At 29.4% G+C, this 23,256-nt stretch overlaps 3 protein-coding genes across 3 annotated transcripts; 2 read left to right on the top strand and 1 right to left on the bottom strand.

Moving 5' to 3' along the window:
* The first annotated feature begins 1,773 nt into the window (after positions 1 to 1,773).
* On the top strand, positions 1,774 to 14,269 carry LOC100164064. Its single transcript, XM_003247041.4, has 3 exons — positions 1,774 to 2,136; positions 11,679 to 11,925; positions 13,889 to 14,269. The coding sequence occupies exons 2-3, from the start codon at positions 11,705 to 11,707 to the stop codon at positions 14,118 to 14,120; spliced, it is 453 nt and encodes a 150-aa protein (XP_003247089.1). The 5' UTR covers positions 1,774 to 2,136; positions 11,679 to 11,704; the 3' UTR covers positions 14,121 to 14,269.
* Positions 14,270 to 14,421: 152 nt separating this feature from the next.
* On the bottom strand, positions 14,422 to 18,148 carry LOC100166100 (mitochondrial import inner membrane translocase subunit TIM14-like). The gene is given in 4 exon segments (NM_001162758.2): positions 14,422 to 14,608; positions 17,529 to 17,633; positions 17,704 to 17,838; positions 17,935 to 18,148. Coding segments are annotated over 4 exon segments (348 nt in total). The 5' UTR covers positions 17,938 to 18,148; the 3' UTR covers positions 14,422 to 14,503.
* A 274-nt stretch (positions 18,149 to 18,422) lies between these two features.
* Positions 18,423 to 22,913, top strand: LOC100168137 (probable ATP-dependent RNA helicase DDX49). The gene is made up of 7 exons (XM_001950439.5): positions 18,423 to 18,624; positions 18,698 to 18,891; positions 18,976 to 19,109; positions 19,174 to 19,384; positions 20,527 to 20,693; positions 21,204 to 21,559; positions 22,596 to 22,913. Exons 1-7 carry the CDS (start codon positions 18,567 to 18,569, stop codon positions 22,886 to 22,888), a joined length of 1,413 nt encoding a protein of 470 aa, XP_001950474.2. The 5' UTR covers positions 18,423 to 18,566; the 3' UTR covers positions 22,889 to 22,913.
* Positions 22,914 to 23,256: the final 343 nt, after the last annotated feature.

The following is a 23,256-nucleotide window of genomic DNA, read 5'->3' on the forward strand; positions in this document are numbered from 1 at the left end:
CAGATTTAAATTTTCTTTCAGAATATTTTATGTTATAATATATAATATAATTTGTACAGCATATTTCATGACTACTTAGCTGTTAGTTATTTGAAAGAATTTAATTTAAAGAATGAAATTAATAAGTCGGATGGCATTCGATATTTAAAATGCTTTACTGTACAGTTTATTAAGTATATCTAAACTGATCATCCTATAATACGCGCATCTCTTATTAATTCCATCCATATTTTCTATAGAGCAATAAAACAATATTACCATTATCAATTAATTATAGGCAATTATATGTATATATCAGTCATTAATAAATAATAATTATTAAGATAAAACGATTAAATGCTAAATTTGATATACTATTTAAAACGTTTAAAATGCTTTATGAAGAGTAGATTTTTAAGAAAATTATTTTATAGTTATCTAATATCATTATATCAAACGCATAAGCCGACGACGACTACTGTCTACTGATGAGGAGTATACTGTATAAGTATAAATTATAACTAGTCAAATTATTTCATACATATTATGCGATGCGTACTGTGTACTACAGACTACGGTTACTTCCAATCGTTCCAAAACAAATGAACGGTAAGATATCGGTTTAAATATTATACTCTCTAGTTTTTTCCAAATCAATTAAACGAGTTCTCAATCAATTATTATTAGCCAATTACTTTAAATTCATTAAGAACGAAAAGCTTATCATTTGAGTTCTCAATAATAAAATTATTATAATATTAATAACAAAACAATGAAATAAAAAAACATATTTTAAATCAAAATAGTTTTTCAGTAATGCAAACATGAAACTATATTGTCTATAAATATCGTAATAATTTATACCTTCTTACATATTATATTTAATTTAATTATGAATGATGATTTTATTTGTATTGATGGGATCTGTTATCCGTATTATAGTCTAAGTACCTATATAATATAGTTGTTTTTTTAGTACCTACCTACCTAATTATATAGTGATAAGTGATCGGATACTTGTTAGGTTAAAGGTTTTATTTAGTCTACATTTACGATTTGAGTTAGCTGTTCAAAATTCAAATGGTTGGTTTAAAAAAATAAAATCCAATACGAAGAGCTGTTGGTTAATTTATAATAATAATATATATATTTATATATTATTAAAATTAAAAGGAATATTATATCGTTGAAAGATTAATCTTCGATGAATTCAATTACATTGTGCCTATATAATATGCACAATATTATTGTACCATTGACGGTGCAGCTTGGCCACGTGAATAAAAGGGAACAATTCTTCACATTTTCGCTAAATCATAATACTTTTCAGGAATCTCGTTATTATAGTCATTAGGTACGTATATTTTACGGAGTTTTCATTCTTCTATTTTGGCGGTACCAAGGCCACGTATATAGAACATTGTTTCCTACAAGACGTCGCGTGACGGCGGCGCAAAATAATCGAAATATCCAAAATCGTCTTATTGCCTTTTGCCCACGAACCGTGCCACTGGCCACTGACCACCGCTCTTTATTTGATATTATATTATTATGATCATAATTATTATTATATGCCTGTACGGCTATGCAATTAATAATTATTAATACTATATTGTCGTACAGAAACTCTACTGACACCGACGTATATCGACCCGAATTCGACCGGAACACAGCTGTTTCGCAGGCACCCTATGCAGCGGTTATAGCATTATAATAATATTATTTTCCACGACCATGTGTTCTGGCGGGGCTTACACTTATCCGTCTACCGTCGTCATCGTCGTCGTCGTCGTCGTCGCCGCCGCTGCCGTCGTCGTCTGCGCGAAATACGATTTTACGGTCGTTACTCGTTACGGCGAGCGCTGTAGTTGTGAGCGCCCGTTCGTCGCGGAAACGTTCGCGAAGCGTCGACGCTGTACTGCACGCTGTACAAATTAATATTATTTAATAATATCGTTAATATTATTTAATAATATTCGCTCGTTGCTAATCGGGATTTCGGCGATCTATGGTGATCTACAATCTAAAATATTTAAATATTACATTCTTGACATGACGTGGTGGCACGAGAAAGACTATTATTATACAACTGCAGCGCTACCGCCGTGGCCGTTGTTTTTCCGGGTACGATGATGGCAACGAATACAACGTGACTACGTGAGTATTGGTGAATTTATATTTTACAGTACCTAAATAACGTCATGTGATTATGTGACTATAGGTATACTATATATTACCAACCTACTACCTATATATTGTTGATATTCGACTTTAAATGTGTTGAGGTGCAGTCGTATCGATTGTATCTGCACTGTTGTATCAGCCTGTACTCTGTGTATAATATGGGAGGCGAATATTTGTGAGGGTTGTGGGTGTATAATTTAATATTTTAATAGCTGTGGTGTCAAGTGATTTTTCAAGAACTTTTATTCACATATTAATATACGACATACGTTTTTCTGAAAACCACCCCCGTCACTGCCATAGAACGTTACTGTTTCTGCAGATTATCACGATATGATAACTGATATCAGCAGTAACAATCACGGTGCACCCCAATCGGCAACCAGGAAATTAACGTGACTCAAACCTATCTATCTAAAAACTAAATAATGTGAGGGAGCGCATCAAAATGCATCAAAATCGTTATCCTCCCGATACCTATATGATATATTATTGATACATTCGAGCTTCCAATCATTTGTATACGTCAATCTGGAGATCGTCTCGAGTTCGATACCGTTTTTACTATTATTTTTTACTCAGTACCTACCTATAAGTGATTTAAAAAATGATTCTAAATTAATAACAGGGTTAAACAACTATATTTAGAGGGGGAACTACAGCGATTCTTCTGCGCCCTGCCGATCGTATGGCATGTCCGGAAGATTCCGTACAAATGCACGTACGTCCGGGTTCGATTCAATCAAGCTGAAAATGTAATTTTATTTTTATGAAGTATGACGTGTTCAATTTAATTTGTATATTATTATAAATTAATATTTAATTCAAATGAGTTTAGTAAAAATTGAACATTTTTAAACTTAATTTTGCTGTTAAAAATTAAAAACCTCGTTAAAAACAATGATTACAAAAGAATTAACCAGGGAATTATAATTGACACGACAGTCATGACTACATTCCTACATAATATGATTGTGATTTATATAACTAATGGAAATAAAATTATATTTAGGAGAAAATGTATAAAAAAAGTCGTTCTAATTATTAGAAACAAGGAAAAACAATTATTGAATAGATTTTAACCTCGATTTTAACAAAATTGTTGTGTTGCTTGCGGCTATGTATATTACTATATAGTGTCAACAAAATAACTGACTTACAATAATGTTATTGCCACCAAATAAAAGTGTTGTAGTATTGTTGATCAAACCAAATAACCAAATAATAGGTAGTTTAAAATATAGTGAGTATTTTGTAGTTGGTACATACATTTTCGATAAACCGAACGTATTGACCCAACTTGTGTGAACAGAATAAGAATTATAGTTGAATCAATCAAATCAATCAAGAGTGCAGTAATAACAATTATATAATTCTCATACCTAGCTGATTGAAGAACCTAAAGGTATAGATAGTGGTGTATTGGAAGGTCCGAAGGGTACCTCCTAATTTTATATTTATGCGTGTACCCTTAACAAAAATTGTGGTACACAGGTTAGGCGTAACCCCCCCCCCCCTACTTTAATTTTTACAATGATTAAGCAGGCGTACCCATTAACTTTTTTAGGACTACATTACTGGTTATAGACCTTGTATAGACTTCATAATCATAATTTAAGATTTAAATTAATAACAGTGATTCTGGAATCTGAGTTCATGTACCTATAAAATGTTACATTATAAAAATATATGTACACAAAAATAGAAAATCCAATTATAGAGAAGATTTATTTTCCTAACTATTTTTATTCAAATGCAAAACAATCAAGAAAATTACATTTTAAAATAAATAATATAACACATGTAAAAATATATAGTTTTAAAATATTGGCAAGATCACAAAACAATATTTTAAATCAAAACTATAACTCTTCTGACTTTTGCCCTACTTAAGTTTTACAAAGGTTTTACATTTGTCATTAATTATAGTGTATGATAACTTTTTTTAAATTTATTTTTAATCTATTTAATTGTAAAGGATTGTTGTTGGTGTTTAGTTTAGAATGAAATTTGGTATATGCTATTTTGCCAGTCCGTTGAGCGTAGGTAGTTTTAACCTTTTAGGACTTGGTGGAAGTTTTTATTTGTTAGGTACATACCAAAGGCCAGAGGTTATTTGACGTAGATTGGAGGGCTTGGAAAGTTTTTTCATTGGACGGTTAGGCGAATTTTCAAAAGTCCAAATGATTCCATATAACTAGGATTGGTGGATTATTGACTTGTATATTATTATGTTAAGTTTTCGTTATGTAACAGTTTCGAGTTTTAGACCTTAAAAGATGCCTTATGTTTTTTTTATTATAGTTTTTTTATTGACTAAAATACGTTTTTGTTTTTATATGTGCGATCCATGTGACTCCAGCGACTATACTTGTTATAGTTAGAATATTTGTTTTACAATGTGTGCTTTTTTTTAAAAATATTGTTTAGTAATTGCTTGATCCTCTCTCCGCAAATATACATTTTAATTTATGTCGCCTAAACCTTGCTTATAATTCATCATATAAATTGTTTTTTTTTAACATATTTAAGTAGGTTGTAGGTATTTCATGAATAAATAAAATAAAATTATATAAAACTATGTAAATTAATATTAATTAAAAAAATGTCAAACAGCATATTAATACTAATATACTATATATATAATACTGTTATTATCACAAGTAAACATATTTCTGGCCACAACATTTCGGCGCCCCTAAAATACTGGCGCCCGAGGCAGTTGTACCCAGCCCCCCCCCCCTAAACGCGGCTCTGCATATTATTTGATCATCGAAAACTTTATAAATATTTCGCTGTGCTCCTACTATGATTTAGGCGAGGATTTAGGTATATCCTCGGGTATATCGTATATATATCTGAGGTGTCAAATTCCAACAAATCTAGATTCAGAGTAAAATTTTGTTATATACTTCTAGTTATTTTTTAAACCTTAACCGCTTGTGTAAAAAAAAATAACGATAACCGTGAATTATATCGACCAGTCGGAGTCTAATAATATAATCGTGTCGGCGTCGAGACTTTCGGACTAGGTTTTCGATGTGGGATGAATGAGGTAAACATTAAAAAGGATATTGAAAATACTTCCACCGTCTTGGTATTATTACCGGTGATTTTGGTGTTACTTAATTAATCATGACTGTATTATTAGAAGTTAGAACAATAATAGTTTTAAACGGCCGCGGCGCGGAATCTCTGTATTGACTGTTATTATTGTCTTTTTCATTTTCCATACAAGTATACAATACTGAACACAGTATATACGGTAGAGCATTTTTTTTACAAAATAACGTAATTATCGAAACACGGTCAAATTCACACGTATTCCCTGTTTTTACCCAGACTATTTACATTATATTATTATAGATTATAGACACTGCGAGGCTCGCGATGTTCGCCACCGATCCCATACGGGGATCGTGTTGATCGCGACGCCGCGGCCGTGCGTTTTTATTTCGGCGCCGGTCATTGTTTCGACTCGCCTGAAATTATGAAACCAGGACTACGAAATGATAATATATTTTATATTATGACGACATGGCATTATATTATATTATACGATAGGTACCACCTTGCTGCAGTGTTATAGCCGTAACTATACGTAGGTACACTCAGTATCGTCACTCGTCGCCGACCGTATTATAGCGTACAGATAGCTATACGTTCCCGCGGGCGTTAGTGATTCGTAACACACGAAAACTCGGAGACGTGATACTATTCGTGGCCCGACCGTCGGCCCCGAATATAAAACGTGACCACCGCGCGCAAAGACGACGGCGAGACGTCCGAATAGATCATTTTTTCCCCCTCGTCGTCCATTTCTCGCTACTCTTTCACGAGAGTCGCCTAGCTGTATTGTCGTTGTCGTCATCTTACCTATACAGTGTACACGTACAAAATATGATGCACCAATATAATATATTATTATACGCACGTCTAAATAAATATAATATTGTACGTATTATAGCGCTGCTCGTCATTCGGGTTTCTTCCTTTGGGCATTAAATAATATTGTGCGGCGGTGTGCTACGCCGGAGACGCCGCCGACACGCCGTCGCCACCGCCGCCACGCCGGTGCGTGCCGAACCGTGAAGTCAATGTCATGTCGGTAGTAGAATACTTATACATATAACATTATAGAGCCGTACAAGACTCGCGCACGAATATAATAACAATATAATGTTGTATATTATTATATATATACCTTCGCAAACGTAAAGAAATGACTGAGCGAAATAGAGCAATGCGGCCAAAATTAGAGCGACGGTTTTCTGTCCGAACAATGCCTAATTACAATAATAATATACAGGTGGGTTCGAAACACACAGCGTGCACTTGTACACTGCGCACTTTATAACACACGGAGCGATTGTTTTAACATTTTCAGTTTCTGAACAGTCGCGCTTTGCATGGAATCATTTATATTTTATATTTTCAGTATTTGGACGTAGGTACCTAAACCGTTTTCAAATTGAAGTTTTAAATCGTTTGTTGTTGTGATCCCGTTTCTTCACACAGCAACTCCCTCCCCCCTCCCCTTTAAGTTTTAATCATAAATGGTAAATCTTATCAAATATAAGTAAAATTCCGGATCTGGATCATCATTCATCATCGATGATTTGAATTGTAAATTAGTTTAAAGCTGGATTTGTTTTATCCATTGCATTACTTACTTAAATAATATTAAGATGTGTGTGTGTGTAACAAAGAATGAAACAATTAAATAATTGATTTAATTCTATCTTGTCTTTGTAAAGAAGTACACAGGTTATTATTTTTTAATGAAAATCATGTGTTGAGTTATATGATTTATACAAACATAGTTATCTATAAAAAGTTATTTATTTATCAAACATATTTTTTTTATTTCCTAAAATATTTACTATCTTATAAATTGTAAAGGTCGGAACTATTGGATATAAAATAGATGGTTAAGTTTTTGAATTTTAATTATACCCCTCTCTTCTCAGTGAATGATAAAACTTACCCTGGTTCCACCTTATTCTAATAATTTAACTATATAAATATTCGTTTTAATTTACAATCATACATAATAAGTACTAACGTTCCGCTAGGGAAATAAGAATACAATATTATTACGTTAATTATATGTATTTAAATATTTTGTATCATGTATTTATTATTTGTATAATTAATCTATAATATTAACCCGTTTAAACAAGTATATCAACTAAAAAATTCCACTGTAGATAATCGCTGATTCGCGATGAAAGAATCACCCTGTATGTCAAGCGTTATTATTCAGATTATCGTTGTTCATATTATATATATCATACTATCATGGTATTGTAATTTATAATAAAACAATCATTTCGCGTTGCACCTGACCCGTATACGTAATACGTATGTCTAGTTTGTTCTTCTGAATCAGGTGGATCGTATAATATAATATTATATAGTATGTATAATACACGTTATTATTATTATTTTTTTTTCGTACGACGAACGTTGGATTTGGGTTTCGGTGCCGTTCGATGACGATTTTCCTATCGCACTGTCTGTGATCTTATATTTACGTGATATTCTTTAGCACCTCTGCACGCTGGTGACTTAATTTTAAATACAAGCACAGACATTATAGAAACATGTATATAATACATTAATGTATTAACACATACATGTCTGTGAATACCTGTCACCAATAGTCATCTTGTAATAGTGTGAAAACAGCAAATTATTCATCAGTGGGTAATAATTACCCATATTATTGTTAACACACGCGCATAGAATGTGTTTCGCCGTTTTGAACTGTCATTGTTTTTGCTTTGATAATTCTGCCAGACATCATATCTATCACTTAATCATACAATAATGAATAAATAAGTATAGATATATATATTAATTGTAGCTTATTATTTATCTTACATATTACCTACCTAGTTATCGATCGTTAACATCAGCCTCACAAAAAGCCTCTTCACGTTTTTCGCGCCAAACTCGGTCAAATTACGGCTTTGTGTGATAGGTATTTAGTGCAGTACTATATATAGTTAAGTTACAGTGAGTTATTTCCACACGGAATTCGTAGTTAAACAACGAGCTAGAAAACATTACGACATTATTACCCAGAAGACAGAGACAATTTCCTCGAGTTATATTAATTAATTATTTAAAACATAATACTTATGTATATTGTATATAATATTATAGTTAAATCACTTTTTGTATTCATGCCATAAACTTCTTCCTCGCCCGAAACATTTCCAACTTCACTATTTTGTTTAATATATTTATATATGTACACAATAAAAGAGACAAGCAAATGAGCCGATATATTATTATTTACTTCCAAGATATTCTCACAAGCTGTTTATGAATTTAATATTAGATCCAGTAGGTATGTTGAAACTTGAATTAGAGATCTAAGTTTGGTCGCGGTTAGGTAACTGATACGCGGTCTACCGAAAATAACATGCATTATAATTGTAACAAAAATATTGTTCTTCCGCCGTTATAAGTACCTATGTGTGCGTTTGTGGTCTACAATAAAAAAATATATTCTCATACATTTATTAAATATATGACGTTAATACGTTATTATTATTTTATTATAAGTACATACAATTTTTAGGTTATGAATTAATACACTATATAGTTTTAGTTATAATATACCTATATTATACATTTTTAGTTTATGCCTATAGATCTATCTAAATTCTGAGTTAAAAATGGATTTTGTCAACAACAAACAATATGCGTTATATATTATATTTATTATTATATGTAGCTTATACTTCGTACCTAATTACACAGTATGTATATTCTTATTTTGAGTTAAAATGTTGAACATAACACTATGATATACTAGGGAGCCCTGCCCGCTTCTTGCTTCACTCCCCAACCCACGGATCTTCTTCGACTTAATCCAAGGAACGCACTCTTTGCATCTTGATATTTAATATCTATAAATTAAAATATTTAAAAAAAAAATTTACAAAACTTTTTTGAATAATAGAGAGTTAAGAGATTTAACTTTTTAATTATTAATTAATAATAATAATAATTATTATTATTATTATATTTCATTTATTTTTTGGTTATTTAGATGTAAAATATAAAATGTACAAAACTTTTTTACAATATAATAGTGAGACATTTCATATTAAAATATTTGTCAGTTATATGTTTACTAAGCATATTGTATAGAACGCCGCATAATCTATACAGAATAGGTACTAATTTGTGTATAAAATAATAAATATAGACATTGTATAATGGGGTTAGTAGGTACACAAAATGACAGAAGATGTCGTATTATCATCGGTGATAGCCAAAAATAAGTTTCATACTAAATTCATCAAATAGAGTACCTACAGACCAATAAAATATTGGCCTGATACCGTGTTTTGCATAAAACTCGTTTGCAGTTAATACTTACCTATATAAAATCATATAATTTCTTCGTTTATTTATATAATGGAGATTTACAAAATATTTTAGGATATTAGGTTTAAAATAAACGATTATAATATTGTTGTCTTATTTATTAGCAAATATATAATGTACATATTATATTTAATAGATACCATAAAGACGGTTTTTAATGGATAAACAAAAGGTAATGAATTTAAATTATATAATAATATGTGTTTCCTTGCCATTGGCTAATGAGATTGTAAGTAAAATTGAATGTACTATGATCACGATGTAGAGACTATGGTATATGACACTATATACGATATTACGATATACCTATAACCAGTGGAGCAACCAGAAATTTATTTAAAGTTCGGGGTGGTGCCTTTGTGGTGGAGTATAATATTATATTGTGAACCAATTGTACCATTTGTACTTGTAAAACAAAGTACCTATACATAATTTGATTTATTTTAAATTCGTTATTAGTTGTAAACTGGTAAGCCGAAATTCATATTCAGGGGTCATGGGTATTTATTATTGTCTATTTACTATTTAGGTAGTACCTATACATATACATAGTAGACATATACAATATACATTCTACAGTCTATAACCCTAAAGGCTACAGCCACGCTTAATCACAAATAGCATTGATGACACATGGTTATAATAATTTTTTCCAATCGTCATATTCATATATCTACCATAACATTGATAAGATGTAACATTTGTACCTGTAAAGTATAAAGTATAAAATATAAATATAACGTTGATAATTTGAATAAATATTTGAGAGGTGTACAGACCCAAACCTTCTAGTTGCGCCACTGCATCTAATTTAACTTATGCTGCAATTGCAATATTATTTAGCTTGCAGTGTAATTTTACAATTTTACATGCCATATAGAATTTAGGTACCTACTTATTTTAAAAATAAGTTTTTTTTTATGTGGACTTGGTTTTAATAAATATTCGTAATTTTAAAATTAAAGAGACACTTAACTATGAGAAATTATTATTTTATTTTTACACACTCGAAAAAATTAGTTTTATCTATTCAAATTAGATAATAGGTAACTTTCTAGAATTTCATAATATTTACAATTTTACAAACATAATATTATTAATTATATTATATAAAATTACTGATAAATAACTTACTATTAAATAATATATTAGTATAAATTATATCTGTAATAGCTACTATAATAATAATACAATTTAATTAGATTATTAACTACCTATATAATTTATGACATCCTATAAAATCGTATGGAATGGTTTTTTCTACTTTTGCAGTCGTATTTATAAATAATATATAGATAAAAATGATGAATAATAAATTACAAATTAATTAGATAACAGCTCTAATAGGTATGAGTTATGAAATAGATGTATGCTATATGATATTATAAAAAAAAAATTAAATAGATAGTCATAGTAGTAAGTTGTTGTCACGGTAGCTTAAATATTTACCATATCAACCAGACACAATTTACTAGTTAGTAGTTGTACTATATGATGGTGTCTATTTAAATTATATAACTTAAAAAAATAACAATTTTTTTTTTGAGCTTAAGCCCGGCAACTATGATCATAAGTTGTTTTTTTGTTTATAGGGGGAGGAATGGTTGGTTGAAATACGTTTGTATATTGTATGTGTGGCAAGGATTTGTTGCTAAAAATCCCAGGTGGTCACCCATTCGGTTGAACACCGGCCGATACGTACACTAGAGCATTTCCACAGTTGAGTGTACGGACCGCGCCACAAAATAATATTATTGCTTTTTATGTGTGAATTTCTTCGGCTAATCGGTTTACTAGACGGATCGTAGAGTTATTGATGTTATATAATTTTTTACCAATGAACAAATATTTCCAAATTATATTGTAGGCCATCAGCAATCAGAACATATATTGTGTATTTATGTTCAAGTAATACGCGACCTCCACAGCTTGATCATCGACATACATTTTTTAATTTTAATAGTATTGAAACCTGCAATAGAGCTGAAACGGTTTTAATGAATTCGAATTTCAAATCTATAAACAACCGATTTGTGTCTTAATTATTTACTAAGTACTAGTTATTGTTAACTTCTGTCTTCTAATAATATGTTGTTTCTAATTTTCAGGCAATTGTTTTACAAACTGGATCATAATGAGCAGCTGCGTTCCTTGTGGAGATCCCTGTAGTTCCGTGTCCAAAGACGACTTGGACAGGTGGACAAACAGTCTGAAACACGTTTTGGCCAATCAGACGGCCACAAAAATGTTCGAAGTCTATTTGCAAGCATGCAAATTGGACTCTGCGGAAATTTTGGAGCTGTGGAAGATGTGCGACGGGCTGTTGCGCTACGTGCATCACAAAAAAATCGAAAAGTGAGCATGTCAGTTGTCACGAATCTATTCGATTGGTCGATTGTCTATATTATAATCAACGACGCCTTATAAGGTCTAAACATGGTTACCAACTGGGTGGCGGTCGTGTAAAAAGTATATTACACCTGTAAAAATATACATAATGTGTTACATTTTTTTTAAATTTTGATTACTTCACTAGGTAGGTAAAGTTATAATATTAGGGTAAAACACGAGTAAACAAAGTTCAAGGATATTGCCTATACCGGACTCCTTAAAACCAGTCTACAGTTTAGTAGTGTCTAATCGATAAAGCTGCAATTTCAGTGTAGCGTCTAGTATCAACACCTAGTTCGGGACATGTGTCTAGATGTCATGTTGTTCCAATGACTGACGCTACAGGGAAAATGTACGTCATTCGCACGTTAGCAAAAAGGGGCTTTGAATAGGCAATTTCAATACATATAAAAAATGGGTTTTTTAACAAATTAAAATTTATTTAAAAATAATTTCTTAAGAAATAACTGCGTATGTGTCACATATTCATTTGTATTACTATTTTTTTGGACCGTCAATCCGTCATATATCAAATTTTTAGTAAAAAACTCAAAATGTAAGAATTGTGTATCAATATAATAGTCATTACACAGTTAAACTTTAAAATTTAGAATTTAAGTTAGTCTAGTATGTGATCAATTTAAGAAAAAAGATTAAATATTTTTATAATTTTTGAAATTATATTTTAATGATTTATTATGTTTTGATCGTGTTAGTGTGTTTTCAACTTGTTATATGTGGGTACCTATGTTTAAAGTGGGCATCTATCTAAAATCTTAATATCTTACAAACGTTATTAGGTTATTATTAAAAATTAATTTTAATGAGTTATTTTCCGCAATATTTAATACCGGCACTCAATTTTTACAACAAAAATATATCGCTAAAAAAAATATAATGTGTGACATTTAAGAATCTTTATAAAATCGTCTTATTCTTATACATGTAATTATGATACCTATCATCGATATCCGTGGAGGACAGTTTTACTCGGTTTTTAAGGAGTTCAAATTACGGAATTTTAAAATTTCATGTTGCGGGTCTTGTAAATGTGTGTGTAGTAAATGATTATTAGTGGGTATGACCGTGTGTAGAAGAAATAGCGGAACGTTTCCGCATGCGCATGTAGAAGTCACCGTCGCGGTGTTGTGCGCGTGAACGGTAAACAATTTATGCACATCATAGTCATTTGTATGTACTTTGATCAATCCTACCGATCCACATTTACTAATAATGCGAACATTTTTCAGAAAACTGATCTGAATTTGTTAAGTCTAATTGAGATAAGAGGATTGGATAATCCACATTTTAAAATGTCTAATTTAAATTCCGTATAGGCGTAGTTAAATTTCAAAATATTCAAACTAAATTTATAGTTGTTGGGGGAGGGGTGAAATTGAGAAAAGTGGACTGACCGATCTCAAATAGACATAATAACGAATTCAAATCAGTTTTAAAAAGTATTATCGCATTACTATATAGATAGAGTATAATGCCATGATGGTATAAAGAATGGTATGTTTTGTCCGCCGCTGATCCCTCAATAAAATGATTAACTATGCTACTGTTAATATTTAATTTTAAACAATTTAGTATTATTGAATTTTATTTGAAAGTTTTGTAACGGTATATAAATAATATTATACAATACAACAGACGGTCAACCCCGAGGTGGGATGATAAATCGTATACGACGCGTTGGTGGGGCGATAACAAACAAGTATCACATCTTCAATTTTGAATTTTGCATCTTCGTAATGTATAGGTACCGTTTGTGAAATGAAAAAATAAGGCTTCAGCATCGCCAGTTTTTTCATTGATATTTTCTCACTGCATTAAGCATTCATGGTAAATATGGTGGATGGGTCGCGGGACGTGGGTGATAAGTTAATTGATACATTTGTAACATTTGCGTTTGATATTTCAGCGAAACGTCAAGAATCAAAAATGACTACATCGCCATAGTAGAGTGTGCCGGCGAAGTGGAGGGGCTGACGGAACACCAGTTGCGCCGGTTGGAAGAGACTAAGACCAGTGGGCCGAAGAAGATTTTAGCCCGCGTTGAGAAACTACGTCAGACAGCATACGAACTAATGCAGCACGACTACGGATTGTTTAGGAAAAAGTTGTTAAAAGATCACAAAATAGCGAAAAAATAACGTTTTTGTTTAAAATAGGTACCGCTACCTATCGATGTTTGTATCGAAATATTATTACGTATGTTTAAGTATATTTTCTATGTTTTATAATTTATTTGAAGTACAAAATACATGTTAATATAATATTAATTAGATATTTTGTTATGAAACATTGGATTTTATATTTTCATCGGAACGTGATCAATTTATAGGATGGAAGAACTTTCAGGAAAAAATAATGATATTAACACAAAACCTATTAATATTTAGGTATACGGACAAGAAAATGGAATATTTACCATACAAAAATTACCGACTAAAATGATAATAATATATATCTATATTTTTGTACATTCACATATTTACACTACGATTCCGCGAACGTTATTTAATAGACCGGCTATTTATTTTTTATCCAGAAGATCTTTGGCCTCGTTTATTTTCGCAGCTATGTACGGTGAGCCACCCTTATCCGGGTGATTGATCAACATGATTCGTTTGTGTGCATCCTGTCAAAAAAATCAAAAATACCTATTATTTATTAGTACACAGTTCTAACTAATAACATATTATTATTAAATTAATTATATTTTTCCACGCATGTGACAAGCAGAAAATTGTACAGTGGAAATAAGCTTACGTGCTTTAAAAATAAAACTTGGAATCGAGTACCACGCAATAAAAAACATAAAATATGCATTTTGCGCCAAAAGTCTAATAATATACATTGTACAACAAATACAAGCCATGAAATATTTATAAAAATATAAGGTATTTCGTGCAGTTTCCCAATAATACATAATAAATTGTAGTTTATAATTCATAAAAATGAATAATATATAATATTGTATACTATATATGTCAATTAGTCCACAAAAATACATTTTATGGGAATAATGATCCTGTCAAAATTTGATCATTGTTTTTTATAACTAATACAGGATAATATTATATAGGCTGCATTGAACTTCGGTTTTCAATATTTTAATCTCTAACTTTATGATGTCTTTGAAATAAAATGAAAAATCGGAGTTCAATGGTCTTTACAAAAAATATTTATCAAAATCTGTCAACTCTACATGGTTGAAAGTTTTTCCTGTGAAGTAATTTTTGTTCATATAATACCTACACCGTACACTATCTATCTACCTCGACCACCCCCTCACCACAACTATACAAAATAGGTATCTGACAGTAGATTAATTTAAAAATATTATAATTATTAAGGTGGCAACTAAAATATAATTAAACATTTTCATAGAATTGCGGAAAACTTGAAAATTCAGCAAATATTTATCACAGACCGACGCTATGGATAGCGATTTGTATTTTATACTGAAGTTGACTAGACTAGTAGATAGAGAGAATATATTTGGTTAGTGAAACCTGTAAGTTATTCCCATAATAATATATGTTACCTATGTGTAAACTGTGAAGAAAACCTACAAAAAATGTAGTGACAACAAAATAAAAACATTGTAATTCAATTAAAAATATTTTCTCAGAATATAATATTGTATATTTAAAATAATACTACTTATAAGTAGTGATGGGTCAAACCCTGATTTTTTAATTCGAACCGAACTTGAACCAAACTTTAAATTATTTTTTCCGAACCAAACCTTCATATTTTTCTACCGAACCGAACCGAACCAAACCTAGAATCATTTTAAGTCGAACTCAAACTCGAACTCAACATTTTTTTGCAAACTCACCAATTTTTTTTGTAATTTTAGAAGCAATATTGTTATAAACGATACGCAGCTTATCACTTTCTACCGACAATTATAGTTTAAACTCTAATCATTTTTATACAATCATTATCAATTTTTATTTTTTCAAAATAACTTTAAGAATTGTACAAATATTTGATCTTCGGAGTTCGGAGTTCCGGACAATCATGGCCAGAAAGTGGTTCGACAAATATTTTCAAGTTCAATTTTCGAACAGTAAAAGATGCTTAGTAGTTCGGTTCGAATTTTTTTCACACAGAGTTCGAATTTCGAACCGAACCGAACATCGAGATTCAAACAGTTCGACCCATCACTACTTGTAAGTAAACTGATGTATTTATTTTTAAACATAAAACCACAGAATAATAATATTTTGCGTTAGCATAATCAAATACAGAGATCCAGATTTTTAATAAACTCCTATTTAATACATTTTAATTATTTAATCGTAGGTTCACACGCTCAGTTATATTTATGCAGCAACCTGCTTGCACAATTATTTGGTAGTCATAGACATCATCTGCAGAGTTATCATAACCATATAGTTTTTAGTTGTAAATGATTTGATTAAAATCATGAACTAAGATGTTAGATAGTTCATAGTATTTTAGTTCAAAATTAGAATTTAAATACTTAGATTATTTTTTTTATATTTTTAACATTTTTTCTTATAAAAATATTTGTAGTTGAGGCAAAATCAAAGATTAATAAGATTTCATAATCACCAATGATAGGTGCCTATAAATAATAAAATAGATTGCTAGCTTATGATAATATAGTTGAAGTCAAAATCCAACATTTTTAAAAGAATTGTGGGTTTGTCACGGAACATTTCGGCCCCTTCTTATATTCATACTACTATCAAAAATATAAGAATTTTGATTAATTAGAATATCATTTTTTGTCATAATTATATTATTGTAATATGATCATATTTTGATAAGTTTTTATACTGTTTATTATTGTAATGAAATTACAATACAAACTTTTCACATTAAAATAACTAAAACCGAAAAATAAGTTAAATAAAATGAAAGTTAATTTTAATTTTTTTGAATTTAGATTTGCATTTACATTATGAGGCAAATTATTTATATTAAGAGTTTTTGGGGAGTTATTTTTTGTATTGAGCTAAGTACCTATGGACCATATACACAAAAGCTTGAACAAAGATTCAAATTATGTAAATATAATATATGCTAATTTTAAAACCAAAACTACAGTAGCTAATAACAGTCTTGTGCTACAAAACTAGACAAATAAGTACATGAGTACATATTATTCATACTGGGTAAGTATAGGTATAGTATTTATAATCAATGGCAGAAGCTTGACTTAATTGAATTCTGCGCCAATAATATCAATTGTATAAATGAGTTTTCACAAGTTAATTAAGAACAAAAATCACAGTGATATTTAGCTTTTTTTTTATTTTTTAATAAAAAGTTGTTTTAGAAACAATAGTGTTTTATTTATTTGTTTATAAATTAAATGTACCTTTTATTAATTCAGTTGAATATTGTCAAAATCACAAATATTTATCATTTGCAAAATCATCTATTTTAATTGTGATACCTACTGTTTAATACAGAACTTATTACATGATAAATGACTTTTTACAAATGTACCTCTGCATTATTCAATAAATAATATAGATACCTACATAATAAATGTGTTAGAATATTATTTAGTTTACCTTGATTTTATTTTTAGGAGCATTATTTGATACGTCAAGTATGAGTGTGGCTTCACGTTTAGACATGGTAGGTTCAAATCCGCCTTTATGAAATTTACTACTCGACTAAAAGTAATATGAATAAAATAAAATAAATGTTTGTAAGAAAGTAAGTCATAATGTTTTGTTACAATACCAAAAGTCCCGATTCGGATGTCATTGTTTTGAGAACTTCGCTCATCTTTTGGGCGACATGTGGGGCAGCTCTTAAAACCTGTCGACCAGCGAAACCAGCAACAGCCAAACCCAATCCAACAACAACAACACTGGCCTGATAAATAAAATGCACATAAAATTACAAAATAAATTATAATACAACAGGGAACGAAAGTAAAATTACTTAAATTACTACAATTTTATAAATTACCATCTGTCAATCTATTGCACAAAACGTGAAATCTTTAAATAAATGATAGTAACCACAAAAACTGTACTGCAACGTCCTCAAGCCTCAAACGAATAAACACTAATCAGGAATTATATTGGGAGTGAGTTTCTGTCTTCTGAGTTTCTGAGAGTTTGGAATTGAGACAGTACCAAGAATTGATAGTAGATAGTAGATACACCTTGGACAGTATTTCGTATTTTCGTGTGCCAAAAATGTATGTGATTGCCTATTCAGCCCTTTCTCCTTATCATTTGTATCAAATACTATAGATTAGTAATCTATACTCTGGCCCACGAGAGTCCATATGTCAGAATGCGTCCGTCACTGCGCATGGGCACGTAGCCGAATAGAGGGAGTGGCATCATGGTGGGAGAAAACAGACGTCACGTATTACTATATGAATGCGCGGTTTACGTATGGACTCTCGTGGGCCGGAGTATATAGTTTTTGTTTTTACTTTTTAGCACGATTAAAGATATTATATTATCGTGGTTTTTAGTTTTCAGGTGCGACACGCACGTGCTTAATTCTCAATTATACCCTTTTAGTAAATACTATAGAGAGAAATAGAGAATGTTATTTTTGTGAATGTTATTTTTAATCAATTTAAAATGAATTTTGAAAATTTAAATTTATCAAAATACTTATGCGATCAGCTTAAAGCGGTTGGTGAGTACCTCTTTCATGCTCTATACATAACATAGGTCTACTTACATAAGAATTTTATTATGTACGAATACAGGTGTCAACTCACCAACAGAAATTCAAAAAAATTGTATACCAAAAATATTGGATGGAATTGACTGTATAGGTTGTGCTAAAACTGGAAGTGGTAAAACATTAGCTTTTGCTTTACCCATTCTTCAAAAACTTTGGGAAGAACCTTATGGAATATTTGCTCTTATTCTTACGCCTACTAGAGAACTAGCTTATCAAGTAAATTAATTTTTCTTTTTTTAGTTACATTAAGTCTTGGTATACTCATTCTATTTTCAATAACGAATTTGTTCAATTTTGTAGATTGCAGATCAATTTGCTGTAATTGGTAAACCTAAGAATCTCAGACATTGTGTAGTTACAGGTGGAATGGAAATGATAGTTCAAGCACGGGAATTATCAAATAAACCTCATATAGTGGTTTCAACACCTGGAAGGTACTTATATACACATGGCTACATTCAATGAATAAAATACAACATTATTTTATTATTTACTTAGACTTGCTGATCATTTAGAAAGCTGTGATACATTTTCATTGAAACGCATACAATTTCTAGTATTAGATGAAGCAGATAGATTATTAGGAGGTAAATTCGATAAACAAATAGCAACTATTTTTAAAGCTCTTCCAAAAGAAAGACAAACGTTATTATTTAGTGCTACCATGACCGATACTCTTGAAAAAGTTAAAATGATTACAAAAAAAAATGTAAGTTAATTTAATAATAAATAAGTATTTATATATTGCATTATACATATTATATTATTATATATTACGTTGTATTATTAGTTTCATTTGAGTAGTGGTTAAGATAAATAACTATGCAGAGAACAAATTATTATTCTAGTTTCTGTAAAAACTCATTCATTACTTGCATAAATTAGTACTGTGTGATTTATTCTTATGTGTTATGTAAGACAAATGGTCTAAAATTGAGTTAAACATAATAATATACAATTTGTGTAAAATCATGGCTACTGATCTCTTATATATGAATTATTACTAACTGTGATAATGATAAATAAAATAGAATATTAACATTATTCATAAAATACCTAATACCTACCATTGATTATCAAAGCCAATATTTAAAAAAAATTGAGTTTGAATTCATTGTTTTAAAGAACATTTTTAACTAGAGACAACATTAAAAATTATAAAATTAAGTCATGACACGGTTGCTTACATACCTCATATTTCTTTGTGTTGATAACAATGTATCGAGTATACAAAATATGAATCCTAAACAAAAACTCCTATTTGGATAAATTTTAAAACTCGTTTTTTTTACTGTTTTTCAAGTCTGACAGAATCACTAAATCTACAAACTATTCAATTCTAAAAGAAACAATTTTTTAAATTGACTATTTTGTGAATTTATTAATTTGTATTTTGGACTCAATATATGTTTGGGATTTTCTTAAAAAAAAAAAAAAACTTCAACCGATTTGCACTATTTATATACCTAAAGACACAACATAATGCTGTGTGAAAGACAAGAACTGCATTATAGCATTTTACTAAAAACTTATTATTTAATTTGAAAGGTTAAATATGTTTATTTATTTGGATATGGTTTATATACCGTATACTTTGTTAATTTGTATATAATCTTCATGGGCAAAAAGTTAGGAAAAACATCTAAAAAATTAACATTTTTTTACTTAAATTTCTACCCTTAAATATATTTTATTAAACTTAACATTATTACTTATTAGCATAGATGTAAAATTAATATTTATTAATAATTTTATTACTATTTAGGTATGTGTGATTTATTTTATTTTTATACCTTCTTTTTTTTTTAATAGTAATATTGCTTTGATTATAATAATATATAATATTTTTAGACATTTGTGTATGAATCAACAGCTGAAGTGAAGACAGTTGATGAACTTGAACAATTTTATGTGCTTTGTCCATATAATGTAAAGGATGGATATTTGGTAGAAATAGTTAGACAATTTCGCGAAAAAGATGAAAAGGGACTGATTATGATATTTACTGATACATGCAAGTTAGTATATATATACAATGCAGTTAAGTTTTATAAAATTAATCTAAAGTAGATATTTTAGATTCTGAGTGGTGTGATGAATGTATTGATTTTATAAAGATTTGTTTTATTTTTTTGCTACCATTTTCTACTTAGCATCTTTTTAATTAATAAATCGTCGCCGTCGTGCAAAAAGTGTCTAAGTGAAATTTGACCTTTGTTGGGAAACCACAATTGAATATTCATAATGGTCGGGAAATTAAACACTTAGTCAAAATACAACAGCCTATAACTTGGTATATATTGAACATTTTCACTTGGTCGTTTTTTTCTATATTTGAAGGAGGACTATGGTAACTAATTGGTCATATTATTTCACTTGGTCACTTTTTGCACTTTTTGCACGACGGCGACGAAATATTCTAATTAACAATCAAAATAACTAAATAAATAATTATTATAATTAGTATGTGTACAAGTGTATTGTTATTTGTTTATATTATGTTATTTATCAAAAATATTATTTTATAGAAACTGTCAGTTGCTGCATATGACATTAAATGAAGTTGGATTTGACACAGTGTCACTTCATGCAATGATATCTCAACGCCAGAGATTAGCTGGGCTAGCAAAATTCAAATCTCATGTTTCTAAAATTTTAATTGCTACTGATGTTGCCAGTCGTGGTCTTGATATTCCTGCGGTATCATTAGTAATAAATCATATAATTCCAAACAATGCCACTGATTATGTTCATAGAGTTGGAAGAACTGCTAGAGCAGGTAGACAAGGACGTGCTGTATCTATTGTTACCCAACATGATATAAAATTAGTAAAAGCAATTGAAGCGAAAATTAATATTCGATTAAAAGAATATGATGTTTCAGGTAAATTGTACATTATTTCATCCAATAAATATTTGATGTATATTTTATTTATATATTAGATGTTAAGTTATAGAATTATGTGGGGTATTCTCTAATAATGTATTTAAAAAAAAGCTATATGATAAAAGGATAAGTAAGGAATATTTAGACATCTTATCTTGGAGACAATAATCCTATATGATTTACTCAAATGATTGTTTTATTGTAACTTGTGAGTTTGTCACCTCTACCTATGTTGTCTCCGTCATGTATACATTTAATATATCAAATTTGTGTTCAGGAAAAAGAATTATACGTTACTGACTACAATATTAGACTGAATTTAACCTATCATCAAACTTAAACTATAGGCAAGAGTTTGTCAATTTTGTACAATATTTTAATTTGTGTGCAAGTTATATATTTTTTTTTTAATTTGAGTATTTTATATACTCATAAAAATACTCTCTTAAAAATTGTAATATATTAAAAAACCATAATAAGCACTAGTAATTTTCTTACATTAAAAGTTAATAATAGGTCAACTCACTCTAATATTAATTCAGAATTTGTTCTACTGAACACGAATTAGGAATGTTGACCGTTTATAAGACTGTGATCATAACATTTTTAATATTTATTCTTCTGCCTTATTATAGTTCATAATTATATACGTTTTTAAAAATATTTAATAATTTGTTTACTCTTTAGTTTATTTTGTAAGTCTTTGGGATTACAAATCATTTTATATGTGATTTATTTTAATCAGATAGAGAGAATGTAAAGTTAGAATAAAAACTAATAGTTGGAAATTAAAAAAAAAATATGTCAATAGCAATCCATCAGTACTCACTAACCATTCTCAATTTTATTTTGTATTTCTTATGCACTTATTTAAAATACTATATTATTTAATTTGATATCAAAGGTCACATATTATCAAATAAATGTTATTAGTTATTAATAAATGTCAATTTTAATTTAATTCTTATTACTTATTTATTTAAAATGTTCAACAATAGTACAATTTCTAATTATTATTTTGTCTTTATAATAGGACTACATGTTGCCAAGATTTTGACCCAAGTACATGTTACAAAAAGAGAAGCGCAGATTAAATTAGATGAAACTGATTTTGATGAGCGGCGTTTAATTAACAAAAGAAAAAAACTAATAAATGAAGGTAAAGACCCCGATAAAGTAGAACAAGAAATCAAACGGAAGAGAAAAGAAAAAAAACGACAACGATTTGAAAGAAGAAATTTAAATAATAAAAATTGTGACGGAAATAATGTTAATAGTGAACAAGATGTAGATAATCATATTAATAATGTTGAAAAATCCGAATAAATATAATTATATATAATACTTATAATTACGTATTACTTTTTGTTAACCCTGGGCTAAAATTCTCTGTAACTTAATTTTGTAATCTGTCTTTTTAAATCATAACATCCAAAATATTTGTTTAGCTGTTCCAATTGTATGGATTATAGTGAATCAAACTTATATGTAAGAACATTATCGGTTTTCTCTCATTGGTTTTTTACAATATTTTAAATTTTAAGTGAGGAAATTTTAGTATGTAAAATATTAATATTTGATAATAGGTTAATAATTTTAATATTTATGAGGATGTCAGCAAATTATTTGTTTTTTCCATCAGTCACATTATGAAGTATCATATTTTTAAGGGTTTGACGTATTAGTTTTATATT

This window comes from Acyrthosiphon pisum, chromosome A1 (genome assembly GCF_005508785.2).
Source record: "Acyrthosiphon pisum isolate AL4f chromosome A1, pea_aphid_22Mar2018_4r6ur, whole genome shotgun sequence".
NCBI lineage: Eukaryota > Metazoa > Arthropoda > Insecta > Hemiptera > Aphididae > Acyrthosiphon > Acyrthosiphon pisum.

Bases quoted from the DNA above. Each gene is read 5' to 3' on its own strand.
- LOC100164064 (XM_003247041.4), top strand. From the start codon at position 11,705: ATGAGCAGCTGCGTTCCTTGTGGAGATCCCTGTAGTTCCGTGTCCAAA. The intron at 11,926-13,888 runs GTGAGCATGTCA...TTGATATTTCAG, and splicing joins CATCACAAAAAAATCGAAAA to CGAAACGTCAAGAATCAAAA.
- LOC100168137 (XM_001950439.5), top strand. From the start codon at position 18,567: ATGAATTTTGAAAATTTAAATTTATCAAAATACTTATGCGATCAGCTT. The intron at 20,694-21,203 runs GTTAGTATATAT...ATTATTTTATAG, and splicing joins ATATTTACTGATACATGCAA to AAACTGTCAGTTGCTGCATA. The intron at 21,560-22,595 runs GTAAATTGTACA...TCTTTATAATAG, and splicing joins AAAAGAATATGATGTTTCAG to GACTACATGTTGCCAAGATT.